Below are 15,000 nucleotides of genomic sequence, written 5' to 3'. Positions count from 1 at the left end.
AATTATAATAAGGCTCAGTCATGGTCATGTGGTTAAACAGTTTACTTTCCAACCATGTAGTTTCAGCACCTATGGCAAGTATCTTCTATTATAGCCCTGGGCAGACCAAAGTGAGTGATTTGAATGAAGGAAATTGAAAGAAGCCATCATACATGTATATGCATATGTTTTTGTGCCTCCTTGTCTTCACATTATGTGACAGATGTAAATGAGTGTCACTGTCATACAGGTGGTGAAATTCATTTCCAATCTTTGATAAAAACATATTTAGTTATGGGGAAATAGCACCTTACGCAGAAATAGGTGAGAGTTGGTGACAGGAAGGGCATCTGGCTCTAGAAAGTCTACCTTGACAAATTCCATCTGATCCATGCAAATATGGGAAGTGGACATTAAAACAACGGTGATGTAAATGATACTAGTAATAATTCTGTTAACTACTATAAATCTGCTAAGTTGTTAATTTTTATTGGCCTGTTAGTCATTATATGTCTGTTAATTATTATATAGCTACAAATTTTTACATGTCTACCTATTTTATTCTTATGAGATAATTATGAATTCTATTTCCTACTCTTCCTACTGCTATTCCTTTTATGTAACAATTCTACTGTGTTCTGTCCTGGCCTAATTTAGTTATTTTCTTGAACCAAAGCACCCTCTTCCCTGCCTCCACTATCAAAAGACAAGAGGGTGGTTGTGGCCAGTATTGTTGCTATGCTGCATAAAAATCCGACTGCAACCGGGCAACAGTATTGTTGCTATGCTGAATGGGGAAAGAGAGGAAAAAGAGCTCCATAAAAAATAGCTGTTTGTGAAAGAAAAGGGTTGGAGGTAAAGGGAGAGGAACAGAATGTTGATTTGAATGAGATGTGGGTTAAAGATTAAGAAAATTGCTTTGAATAACTGAAAAGACAAAAATTCTTTCTCAGGTTGATTTCCTGTATTTGTCACATAAAACCAATCGTCTACATGGCATTTTTATGTATTTAGATTGTAATTATTGCAATAAGTTTCATAGGGGTAGGCAGCCCCAGACTGGCCAGTGCTTTGCTTTGTGAGTGGATTTGGTCAGTGGAAACTGAGAGAAGCTTGTCATGTGTGTGTAAGCTGTATGTATATGGGGGCTGTATGCGTGTGTTTGGAGTTTATATATGCATGCATGTGGAGGTGTGTGTGGGATGTATATGTGTAGGTGATTGTGTGTTTGTGGATGTCTGTGTGTATATTTAAATGACATTTTGCAGGTCCACTTGTCACCATCTGAACAAAATAATGATATGACGTTTACATTCCTCGTTGACATTATGACTGGCCACTGGTCCAATCCATACTAGCATGGAACATGGGTGTCTAATTGCTGCTGATAATATACATGTACAAGGAATCAGAAGTAGTCCTGTAAGAGTCGTTAATGTAATAAATGTATGTATATATATATATATATATATATATATATATATATATATATATACATACATGCATGTAATCTGGAAAAGTTAGGATTCTCAGAAACAGAAATCAACTTGTTAGCATGCACATTACAAATACAATCTATAAGTGGAACAAAAAGAACATACAAGACTTTTCTTAAATTCACCGTGTGACATTGTTTTTGTCATTTGCATCCCCATGATGGAGCTTTGTATCTTTGTTAGAAGTCAACCTCCCTTACAGGAAGATTTCAAATAATTAAAAATAGAAGCAAAAATACATATGCTCATATACATGATGATTGCATCTGCTTGAAGATGATAGCTGTCTCAATTAATCTACATCATTCCAAGAATCTCTTACTTTATTTTCAAAGACCAGTCATCATCATCATCATCATCATACATCTGTTGTCCAAGCTGGCATGGGTTGGACGGTTTGACTAGAGCTGGCAAGCTGGGTAGCTGTACCAGACCCCAGTCTGATTTGGCATGGTTTCTATGGCTGGATGCCCTTCCTAACACCAATCACTTTACAGTATGTGCTGGGCACTTTTATGTAGCACTGCATGGATGTTTTTATGTAGTGCTGCACTGGCACTTTTACGTGGCACTGCCACAAGTGCTTTTCACTACCAGAGGCAGTAGGAAGAAAAAAAAATCCTGTACATGAGATACAGATAAAGGTTGAGAGCAAGAAGAGTAACATGTTTTCCTCCAGCCCTTGCCATCATGGATGAATTGATTTCAATGAATGAACAATTTTCATCAGGCTGTGTAACACTTTTCAGATGATTAGCTCTCTTCTACAGCATAAAGCACTTTTTTTAATATTTACAACTACAGTACATTGTGATTGGTTTAATCTCTCTTCATCATCACATTACCTTTGTTTCCTAGATGTGTACATTGTTTAGAAATAAAGATCTCCGGTTCAAATCCAGTTAGGTAGTAAGAACTATGAATGCTCTTATTCAAATTATATCAGGTCAACTTTGCCCTTTCTTTGTTTCAGATATATCAATATTTATTTAGTTGATTATACTCCTATTTTTATACACCTCTTGTAACTTTTGTGTCAGCATAACAAATTATTATTATTATTTTATGTTTGACTTTTGCTTTGCATTTGTACAAGTTGGATCCAAGTCTCACCCAGAGACCTCAAGAGACAACAAGTTAGAAGTTCATGTAGGTGTTATGCCTAGGGTACCATATATTTCGATTTGTACATAGTGTTGTTCTAGTGAATGTTTAAGAAACCATAAGAAAATTATGTGTTTGTTTTAAAATTTGAGATCACATAGACAGTATTTTACGTAGGATATGGGCAGTTCCCATGAGCACTATCTTTTGAACTTCAGCCATTTTGGGGTTTCCTGGTATCTGAGCTAGGTAGTAATCAGCCCGTTTCGCTGTCATTCCCAGGGCACCTATGACAATAGGTATTGTTTTAGTCTTCAGATTCCACATTTTGCTAATTTCTTCTTATTATTATTATAATTATTATTATTATCATTATCATCATCATTATTATTATTATTAAGGTGGCAAGTTGGCAGAATCATTGCTGTGCCAAATGAAATGCTTAAAGACATTTCATCTATCTTTACATTCTGAGTTCAAATTCTGCAGAAGTTGACTTTACCTTCCGTCTTTTCAGGGTTGAAAAAAAAAAGGCACCAGTTGAATACTGGGGTCAGAGTAATCGACTTACTCCATCCCCTCAAATTTCAGGCCTTGTGCCCATACTAGAAAAGATTATTATTAACCCTTTCACTACCAACCCAGCTGAAACTGGCTCTGGCTCTGAGTACAAATGTCTTGTTTGCATAAGTGTTGAATTAAAATCTTCCACCAAACCTTAGTCACAATTTATGTTCCTAATACTAGCTGAATGATAACTAAGTTATTTTACTACATTCTTTGTTATATTTAAAGTAATTGAAAGAAACACAGAGCATCTCAAAATAAATACAGTAATGAAAGGGTTAAGGTTGCAAGCTGACAGAATCATTACCATGCTGGCAGAATGTGTTGTTATTCAGGTGGTGAGCAAGCAGAATCATTACAATACTAGACAAAATGCTTAGTGATATCTCTTCCAGTGCTTTACGTTTGGAGTTCAAATGCTGCTGAGGTCAGCTTTGCTTTTCATCCTTTTGTGGTCAATAAAATATGAACCACTCAGATACTGGGGGTTAATGTAAATGACTAACCACTCTAAAATTGCTGCCCTTGTGGAAAAATTTGAAACCATTATTATTATTATTGGTACTTTTTTATGGCTTGGAAAAATTTATTTTGAATTGTATTTTTATGTTTTTTTGTTATAACTTTATAGTTGTTGTTGTTTCCCTTTTGATAGTTGTAAACCACATTTTTTGTGTGTTTTATGTCATTGTTTCATATTGTCTGCCATGTCTTGGGCCCTTGTGGCCAATACATGGAATCATTATTTTTATTATTATTGTTAAGGTGGTGAGCTGGCAGAATTGTTAGCATGCATTCAAAATGCTTAGCAGCATTTCATCCATCATTATGTTCTGAGTTCAAATTCCACCAAGGTTGACTTTGCCTTTCATCCTTTTAGGGTTGAAATAAATACCAGCTGAGCACTGGAGTTGATGTAATTGACTAGCCCCTCCCCCTCCCCTAAATTTCAGCCCTTATGCTTATAGCAGAAAGGATTATTATTATTATTACTATTATTATTATTATTGCTATTATTATTATTATTATTATTATAGGCAGCAAGCTGGAAGAATCATTAGCATGCTGGGCAAAATGCATTTCGTCTGTCTTTACATTCTGAGTTCAAATTCTGCTGGGGTCGACTTTCAGGGTTGATATATTAAGTACCAGTGAAACACTGAAGTTGATGTAATCGACTAGTCCCTTTCCCCAAAATTTCAGGTCTTATGCCTATAGTAGAAATTATTATTGTTAAGGCGGTGAGCTGGTAGAATCATTAGCGTGCTGGACGAAATGTTTAGTGGTATTTTGCCCATCATATGTTCTAAGTTCAAATTCCTCCGAGGTTGACTTTGCCTTTCATTCTTTTGGGGTCAGTAAAATAAATACCAATTGAACACTGGGGTCAATGTAATCAACTTATCCCCTCTCCCCAAAATTGCTGTCCTTGTGGCAAAACTTGAAACGATTATTATTATTATTATTATTATTACTATTGTTAATTTCAGTTCTGTGAATCTATGCGGAAGCCATTATTGTGTGTTGTTGTGGCATTGGCTTCATTCAGTGAAGGATACAACGAAACGACTAATTTTATGAAGTTTGCATACTCTGTACTGAGTACTGGGAAGTATTTATTGGATCCAGAACTGAGAGCACGTCAGGTGTGTAGCCATTATTACAGTGGAGAGCATCACTCCTGTTATTATTCTTGTCACTGCTGTTATTCTAATTGTCATCTCTCTCATTATGATCATCATTATAATCATCATTGTCATCAGCATTGTTAACTTCATTGAATTTCTTATCTTTGTTGTCATTATTGTTGTTGTCATTATTGTTGTTGTCATCATTGTTGTTGTCATTATTGTCATCGTTACTATATTACCATCACTGTCATCATCATTGTCATCAACACAATCATAATTGTTATCTTTGTCTTTTTTCCACTTTGTCATGATCATTGTCATCTCCACTATTGTCGTCATCATTTTCATTGTCGTCATCAGTCATCATCGACATCATAATCATTTTTGTGATCATCATTCTCTTCACTGTCTTCACCATCGTTACTATTACTGTTGTCATTCTTGTCCTCATAATCATTGTCATTATCCTCCTCTTTCTCATCATCATCACCATCACTATCATCTTAATCATCATAATCGTCATTGTTGTCACTTTCATTCTCTTCATCATCACTATCATCATTGTTGTCACTATTATCATTGTCATCATCATCATCATCATTTCCATCATTGGTGTCAACACAGTCATGTATACATATATATATATATATATATATATATATATATATATATATATTTATAACCCATGCTAGCATGGAAAGCGGACGTTAAACGATGATGATGATGATGATGATTTATACACCCACACACAAGTAAACAATTAACTGTGTACTTAATCTGTTTGGCTCTGTGCTAAGATATAGTTTGTTATTGCTTTTCCTTGTTCCTAGGTGGTCCACGTTGCAAGAAGTGCTGACATTCAGTTCTGTAAATCATTCTGGTCCCTCCTTGAGACTGATATTTCTTCAGTAAGTATTTCACATTTCATTAACTTCAAGGGCAAAACAGGTGTTTTGGGGTTTGTTTTTGTTGTGTGCTTGTTTTGTTGTTTTATTTTTAGCATTACATGTGTGTATATATATATAGATATGTGTGTGTGTTGTGTGTATAAGTTTATGTATGTGTGTGTATGTATGTGTGTGTGTATGTATGTTAGGTGGACAGGAAAAGTGCTTCAAGGACACACTCAAAGTGCTTTGAGATCAACCCTGACACCTGGGAAACACAAGCACAAGATTGCCCTGCCTCTAACCACTAAGCCACACACCTTCATGTACCTAAAGCAATTGCCTGAAACATGGTAGTTGTTATCAGTCATACTGGTTTGCATGTGACTGCTATGAATCTGTGTTTCATTGAGCGTGTGAATATTGTATTTTTGCAAGGTGGTGAGCTGGCAGAAACGTTAGCATGCCGGGCAAAATGCTTAGCGGTATTTCGTCTGTCTTTACGTACAGAGTTCAAATTCCACTGAGGTCAGCTTTGCCTTTCATCCTTTCGGGATCAATAAATTAAGTACCAGTTGCGTACTGGGGTCAATCTTATTGACTGGCCCCCTCCTCCCCCAAAATTTTGGGCCTTGTGCTTAGCGTAGAAAAGAATATTGTATTTTTGTCATACAAATCAACATAGTGTATAGTGTAAACTTGTAGAGTAAACATTCAAACACCATCACTGTCTTTCTAAAGCCTGCTGCATTTCACTTGGAAATTTTGGTTCTCCAAACTTGTCTTGGTGTATAAGTCTGTCTGTGGAGGCACGCGGCTTAGTGGTTAGGGTGTCAGCATCATGATCGTAAGATTGTGGTTTCGATTCCTGGACCGGACGACGCGTTGTGTTCTTGAGCAAAACACTTCACTTCACATTGCTCCAGTCCACTCAGCTGGCAAAAATGAGTAACGCTGTGATGGACTGGCGTCCCGTCCAGCTGGGGAAAACATACACCATTGAAACCGGGAAACCGGGCCCATGAGCGTGGCTAGGCTTTAAAAGGGCGCATTTATTTTATTTTATAAGTCTATCTACCATTTTTTGGCCGTAAATTTCGTTCTGAAGAATTTAACTTGTGTGTTGGAAAATATGGTAGTTGAATGAATGTCTCTGCTTACTTGCAGGAACATTTTGATGACATTGCAGAGGATTCTTAGGCAGTGCAATTAACTGGGGGCATCTAGATATTGGGGACCTTAAACTGAAAACTTAGAAAATGTGGCTCTTCAGGGCAACTGCTTATTATACACATGTCTTAAGGTGACACTGGTTACATGTATGACATAATTCACATGTAATTTTATGTATACATGTGAAGGTGCAGGCATGGCTTTTTGGTTAAGAAACTTGCTTCCCAACCCAACCATGTGGTCTCCAATTCAGTCCAACTGCATATCAACCTTGGGCAAATGTTTTCTACTATAATCCCTGAGCTGAACAAAGTCTTGTGAGTGGATTTCGTAGGTGGAAACTGAAAAAAACAATTGTGTGTGTGTGTGTATATGTATATATATACACATGTGCGTGCGAATGCGCACACACGCAATCACACACAAACGCACACACACGTGCGTGTGTTTGTGTGTACCTTTGTTTTGCCTTGTCTCAACATCATGTGAGCGTTGGTGACAGGAAGGGGATCTGGCTGTAGAAGATCAGCCTCAACAAACCCCATCTGACCCATACAAGCATGGAAAAGTGAATTTTTTAAATGATGATAGTGACGATGTCCTCATCATAGATGTGCAGTAATAGATATGTGTATATAATTAATAAGTATATATATATATATACATATATATATATATAAATTAAATTTTTTTAAAAACATATAATTATAAAATATAATTATAATTAAGGGCTACTGGATATGACTAGCAACCTGCACTAGAAGTAGATGCCGAATACCTACAATCCAATCTAAGATTTGTTCTCTATATTTATTTTATAAATATCCTTATTTTATCACCATCATCATCATCATCGTCGTTTAACGTCCGCTTTCCATGCGAGCATGGATTGGACGATTTGACTGAGGACTGGTGAAACCAGATGGCTACATATATATATATATATATATATATATATATATATCTTTGGTGCTGAGGTCTTTTCCTGGAGACAATGGATAACCATGTACACCCACTCCACTCAGTCATGGTTGGGTTGTCAGTGACTAAACTGGCTCCCTTCTTGGTTCATCTTGCTGGATGTTGGAGGAGGATGTGAGAGCACCTGTCAGAACTAAGAACAAGATATGTGCAAACAAGGATACAGGAGCGCTGTCCTTGTCCCTCACCACACCAAACTATGACCCCCAACAGTGGATCAAGCAGTGGAAGCTACATATCTGAACTCAATGATTGATCCTAGTGAAAAAGGGGGATGCCAGACAGACTGGCTAGAAAGACATAACCCTAATGATATTGGAGCTACCGGCATTCCATTGCAACCCATCTGGACCTCACATGTCACTCTGGGTAGTACCGCGGCTGAAGGATTATGAACCATAGTGCGTGGGGACCTCCTTGGTAAGGAGATCTCCACCCTAAACAAACACCATTGGCTAGTTTGTTTTTGATTCAACTACTACCCTCCCTCCCTTTTTTTTTTTACAAAAGCCCTATGGTGATGGAGTAAAGATAGTGGGAGCAGGTTTTGGTGAAACCAGAAGCTCCTAGTCCAGGCCTGCATGTTGGCGGCAGATGTAAGATGATTGCCTTCCTGGGACCTGGTAACAACCCAGTGACTCAGTCCTACATCTGTGACTGGGCAGGCCTATTTGGAAACACCACTGCTCACCCTGAATGGTGAAGGCCTGAGATATATATATATGAGTGACAGAGACAGTATTAATACTGAGAGGTAATATTTATGCCCGCTTAAACATTGATGTTCTATAAGAACAAACTATACTTTGGTAGATATCACAATAGAAATTCATATTGGCTTTTGGTGCAAAATGCACTGTTGTTTATATTATTAGTGATATAAATAAGAGTGCATTTTGCACCAAAAGCCAATATTAGAGTTTTTCTCATGGTATCTACCACAGTATAGTATGTTCCAACAGAACATCCATATTTAAGTGGGCATAAATTGATGCATATGTATGAGTGTAGATGTAAACATAAATAAAGGATGTGTGTGTGTTTGTGTGTATGCATAGACAATTATATTAATGTGTATGCTTAAATAATATTATGTGTCAGTAAAAAAAATCTAATTTATTTTTATATTTTTAACTGTAAAATGTTTTGAAGATTTCATTTGACTTTTATTTCATGACATAACTTATGCATGTGACCCAACTTTTCTTCTGATGTCACTTTGTCCATGTTTTTTGGTCTGATGTCTTTTTGTCTGATGATTTTTTTGTCCAATGACTTTTTGTCCAATTTTAAATAAACACTTTAGAAAACAAGGTGAAAATCAAAATCAAATAATCATTAAGAATTTTATTGATAGGATTCAAGTAAAATACTGTGGAAAAATGTATTTAAAAAAAGCCATTTTAAAAAAGTAATAAGATATAACTAATGATTTATTAGGATCACTTAAAATTGATGCAAATTATATGCCACACTCTTCAAAAAATCAATTTTTCTTGTTGGCCCATATTCAGTGAGCAATATTTTGAGGCATTCCGTTATTCTTCGATATTGTGTACATGAATTTGATGGATCTCCTCGAAAAATATGAGTCATTTTACCTTGAACAAACCTTTCCGCTTCCTTCAGAGTTTTGATTAATTTCCATATGTTCAAATGTGCTCCACCTGCTGAAAGCTTTATTGTGAAATGAAACCCCTCCACAGCATTATTTGTTCTGGGAAGATCTTGAAGAATATGCTGATTAACATTACATACAACTATCAGGAATGTTGGTGGTTCTCTCTTTCGTCTAACATCACATCCTCACACAACACCTATGTAAGTCAAGTCGAAGTAAGTGACAAATTCAGCAGGTATTTCTTCATCGTTTACTAATTCTTCATAGGCCTCTTCGACATCTTGAATGGTTAGTAAGGCTAATGCTGAAAAACATCTGAATTTTAAGACAGAATTCAGAGACTTTATGGTATTTTTGTTTTTGAGGCCTAAATCTGTAATTTTTCAAAATACTGATTGGCTTAAATGAAACAAACATGTCACGGTAGATGAGTTGAGGAATGATAAATTAAATGCCTTATGAACTGCAACTTTGAAATCTGTCATGAGATCACATGGATATGCATTAGGTTGCATAATTTTCAATTGCTCGAACAATAATTTGTATGTCTGCTTTGTTTTATTCGGCAGTAATGCAAAGACCCGTGGAAAACTGCTACCTTTAACTTGTACATGAATGTTAAACAGTTGAAACCACTGTTCTGGCACAATTTTGAACGTTCCATCACATACCCTCTGTTGATATGATGCTATATCCTGAAGAGCACTTTCTGATGCGCTGTTGATCCTCGATATCTGAATCGTATCTCAGAAACTGTTTGTCATTGTCAAGTTTACCATATTCTTCAGGTATTTCAAAACCAGTTCTAGCCCCTGGATTAGCAGGAAATCCAGAATTTTTTTGTCGACACCTTTGAATAGTCCTTGAAAGCACAGGCAAATGAGGAAGTTGAGATCAAGTATTTTCTATTAGCTGCATAAGCATAGCTGTTTTTATGCTGTGCAATCGTGCTGCTATGTTTCCATCGTTTCATGCTTTATTTCTGCAGTTGCTTTTCTAGCATTTAATGAATTCTACATCAGCTAGATGAAGGTGCTCACTAGAAAAATAAATAATTTTCGACTCATTGTTTTTTGTTACTGTATGAATTCACACTGAACACAGCCTTCTTTTCTCACATCTCCAGTATTCTTTTCCTAGTTTTGTATTGCTTGAATGAAAATTGTACATGTAATTACTTTCATCAACTACTTTTCTTTTGTTTTGGGTCAAAACTATGAACTTTGTCATTTTGGGATAGGTAAATTAAAAATGTGTACACTAAATTTACAGCACTCTCTATACACAGCACCATACTTAAGAAAGAGAAGGAAAAAGAGAAAGTAAAATTATTAACAGAGGAGGAAAAAGAATGATAATAACAATCCTATAACGAGGCTCGTTATAGTTCTGTGAATATATCATTAGAGATATTTCCCCTTGTTTTCTAAAGAGTTTATTTAAAATTGCACAAAAAGTCATTGGACAAAAAAAATCATCGGACAAAAAGATGTGGACGAAAAGACGTTTGACGAAGTGATGTCGGACCAAAAGACATTTTACATACCATGCTCACCAGCTAATTATGAATGGTTAAAACGCATTTAATATGTCATTCTTTTCAGATAATGAGTTCATTAATGCTGTTTAAGAATGTTGTGATGTAAATAGATGAACCAAGTCTCTGTCATTTAATTCTTCATTAAATATTTCTATTAAAAACCTATCATTATATGTTGAAATATCTTTCATTTCAATTTGCATTCTGAAAAGAATTACAAATACATTCATATATTTAGATGACCCAAAGTAAAAATGTTTTCATTAAATTAACTCTAACAATGGTTTTCGTTTGAGCAAAATCTACTCCCAAGTCAATAACATATGCGACATTTTTTATTCTGTTAATAATTTTATGACACCTGTGAGGCAGGGACCCAATCAGATACTATAGTGAAAAATGGGGAATTATTTTCACTGTCTCTTGGTGCAGGTGTGGCTATGTGGTTGAAAAGTTTTCTTCCCAACCACATAGTTTCAGGTTCAGTCCTATTGCATGGTTCCTTGGGCTGTAAAGGAGCTATAAGGTGGAGCTGATCAAAGCCTTGGAAGTGGATTTTGTAGATGGAAAGTAAAAAGAGGCAATGATGTGTGTATGTGTCTATGTAAGCTAGTGAAGTCAGTTATGTAATTCTCATTCCCTTGTCAATTATTAATTAATGTTATGCTCTGTACTCAATGCTTTATTCTAAAGCATATGAGTATTGAGTGCTAACAATTGGTTATTAGCTTCACTATACCTAAGCTCTCTCTTTCTCTCTCTCTCTCCATCCATCCATCTATCCATTTATCTATCATACTCATGTCATCAAAAATGCTGACAATTTTATTAATGATAGAAAATGATGCATGAAAACTACGGGAGAAAGCATTGGTAAATGTCAGCAGTCAAGTAAATATATGTACAAATGCAAAATTGAAGCATGTGAGCACATATGGTTATAATGTTTTGGGTGAATATATTATTGCCTACATAATATATACCTTGTGTTAGTACTAACCAAGTGATAATATATCTGTAATGTGCTACTTAGTGATAGTACTAACCAAGTGATAATTAGCCAAATCCTTAGAACATTGAAAAAGAAAATGTCTTGCTGTATTTATTCTGGGTCTGTATTCTGAGTTTATATTATGTCTAGGTCAACTTTACCTTTTATTCTTTTGTGAGTTCATAGGATGGTGGAACTGTTGAAGATTCCTTGCGGTGGTTGTCCTGGCTTGTTGCATTCTGGCAGCAACACCTGTGATGACACTGGGGATAAGCTGTATTTGCCCAAGTAGGTGACTCACTTCTCTTCTTGCCACCAATAATTATCAATGGCATGGAAAGAACACAATATGACCCTGCTTACTGTGTCCTCTTCACTAAGGATCTGGCTGGATTGACAGCTCATCTTGGTCGACTTCCTACCACATGGTCACAGCAGTCGAGGAGGTATCTTGTGGATATGGGGACCGACTGGGACTCTTCTCGATGGATCGCCTGTAAAAGCCCAGGAATATACAAACAAATAATGAATGTAGAAATATGCTAGAATGTTGCATGCCCCACTTTGCCTGACCTGACCTGCATAGAGAGGGGAATCTTGTATGCACAGGTCACTGTTAGTCAAAAAGATCTTACCCATCCTATACATATGCCAATATGGAGACCCACCTAATTTTATATTGAGAGATATTGTACAGTAGAAATCTGTTAAATCTAAGTTAGTTACAATAACTACAGTTACTAACTATAAATTCCTCTTTTGGTATGACATCAGATAATCATAAAAACAAAATGCATTTTGTCAGTCCCATTGTTTTTAATAAAATAGTTCTATAAATTCTACTTTTATTGTCTTAACTTACCAGACTGGTTTTATGTGTACCAAACTGGTTTTGTGTGTATTATAGACAATCTAGAAATCCATTACCCCCCAAAATTATGATAATAATTGACAATTTTTCCAAAAAAGCTTTTGCTTTTTGTGAAATGCTTGCTGGTTGAAAATAGTTAATTATATGTTTTAATTAGTGTTGCTTGTCATATGATGGATAACTTTGAAAGTATACTTTTACCACTGTGAGTAATATTGGGAATTATAACATAAACACAATAAACATAATTTCACTTTAATTACATTTTATGGGGCTTATACAAAATGATGAAATGAATACTAATTTTCGAAAAACACAAAAAAAAATTGTTACCTTAAAATGAAAATTCAATGAAATAAATTTCTCATTCATATTCATCCCATTACTATTCTATCATTTATCCTCTTACTTATTCCTACCATCATGCCTAGCATGTGCATTCATTCTGCATCCCTTATGCTTACTCTCTCTATATCTCTTATATTTTCTCTCCCATTCTCTTTATATGATGTAAAGTGTGACTGAAGAAATCAACCAAACAGCATTTATATTGGTTATTATATATAAAGATAAAACATTTTTTTGCTCTGATGTTCTTGGAGAAAATAAGTCCAACATTTCAGAGTAGGGTAATTCATGTTTCTTTTTTTAAATGTCCTTTCATTTGATTTTATTTCTTTATTTTTGGGATAAGATTGGTGTCTAGTTGAATTATTTTTCTATGAGACATTTTCCTATTTTAATGTTCTGGGGAAGCTCCCTGAAAGTTCACTTTTATAGTGATACATACTAATTTTTTTCTACAGAACTGGTTAAATGTTATTTTTATACTTCTTGGAAATTGATAATTTTGTATGTAACCAAAACTTTATATTTGGTAACTTCACATGAGGGTGGATAGGGGAAAACTATCTTCATAGTAGAATGAAGTTAATGGTAGCATATTCAGTTCATGTTAGTCATTGCTTTTTAATTTAGTGAGAGCTTTCAATTTTCTTACTTTCTTTCAGTGGTTGGAACTCTGGAATGGGACTGTTGATCTGTGTTTTTCTTTAAATGAATTTTTTAATTCAGATGTGAGGCACATGTGTAGCTGTGTGATTAAGAAATTTACTACCCAACAACATGGTTTAGGGTTCACTGCTAGTGTGCGAGACCTTGGGCTCGTATTTTTCTATTGTAGCCCTGGGCTGAAAAAAGTCTTGTAAGTGTTTTGGCACACACAAATACTAAAACAATATATGTATGTGGGGGAGAAATGTTTTCGCATGGATGATGGTACACTTGCACTAAATGAAGCTGCAAGGAAAGAGGTTTGGAGACACCACTACGAAAGGTTGCTCAATAAAGAGAATGAATGGGAGAAAGACAGTCTGCCGAATGTTGACCCAACAGAGGGACCAGCTATCCGAGTTGACAGTACCATGGTAGATAAAGCAATTAAGAGTATGAAGACAGGGAAAGCCCCCGGCCCTTCAGGAATCACTGCAGAGATGCTCAAAATATCTGGCAGTGTCAGCTATAGCCTAGTCACCCGTATTGTTAACCAGTTGATACACGAAGGAGTCATACCCAATGACTGGTGTAGCAGCACCATCGTCAACTGCTACAAAAGTTAAGGTGATGCTTTAGATACAAATAATTACAGAGGTATCAAGTTGTTAGATCAAGTAATGAAAGTCACGGAGAGGGTCATAGCCCAACTAATTAGGGAGAGAGTCAGTTTAGATGAGATGTAGTTTGGGTTTGTGCCAGGGAAAAGCACCACTGATGCTATATTTCTGGTAAGCTGCAGGAGAAATACCTAGCCAAAGATAAACCTCTGTACCTGGCTTTCGTTGACATGGAGAAAGCCTTTGACAGGGTCCCCCGATCCCTTATCTGGTGGTCAATGAGGAAACTAGGGATAGAAGAATGGTTAGTGAGAGCTGTGCGAGCCATGTACAGAGACACTGTCAGTAAGGTGAGGGTTGGCAACGAGTACAGTGAAGAATTCCAGGTAGAGGTAGGGGTCCACCAAGGTTCAGTCCTCAGCCCCCTCCTATTTATCATAGTCCTTCAGATGATAACAGAGGAATTCAAGACAGGATGCCCCTGGGACCTCCTCTATGCTGATGACCTTGCACTAATTGCTGAGTCACTATCAGAACTAGAGAAGT

At 36.1% G+C, this 15,000-nt stretch overlaps 1 protein-coding gene across 3 annotated transcripts in view; it reads left to right on the top strand.

Moving 5' to 3' along the window:
* LOC106878881 (hormone-sensitive lipase) overlaps positions 1–15,000 on the top strand; it is a 75,376-nt gene that overhangs the window by 24,932 nt on the left and 35,444 nt on the right. For all 3 annotated transcript variants that reach the window (XM_014928226.3, XM_014928225.3, XM_089352411.1), the window contains exons 3-4: positions 4,637–4,792; positions 5,608–5,685. In XM_014928226.3, coding sequence (XP_014783712.2) covers positions 4,637–4,792; positions 5,608–5,685 — 234 coding nt within the window. The remainder of the gene's footprint in view (positions 1–4,636; positions 4,793–5,607; positions 5,686–15,000) is intronic.

This window comes from Octopus bimaculoides, chromosome 5, assembly GCF_046866305.1.
Source record: "Octopus bimaculoides isolate indiv1 chromosome 5, ASM4686630v1, whole genome shotgun sequence".
NCBI lineage: Eukaryota > Metazoa > Mollusca > Cephalopoda > Octopoda > Octopodidae > Octopus > Octopus bimaculoides.
This window is presented reverse-complemented; position numbering and strand designations above follow the sequence as displayed.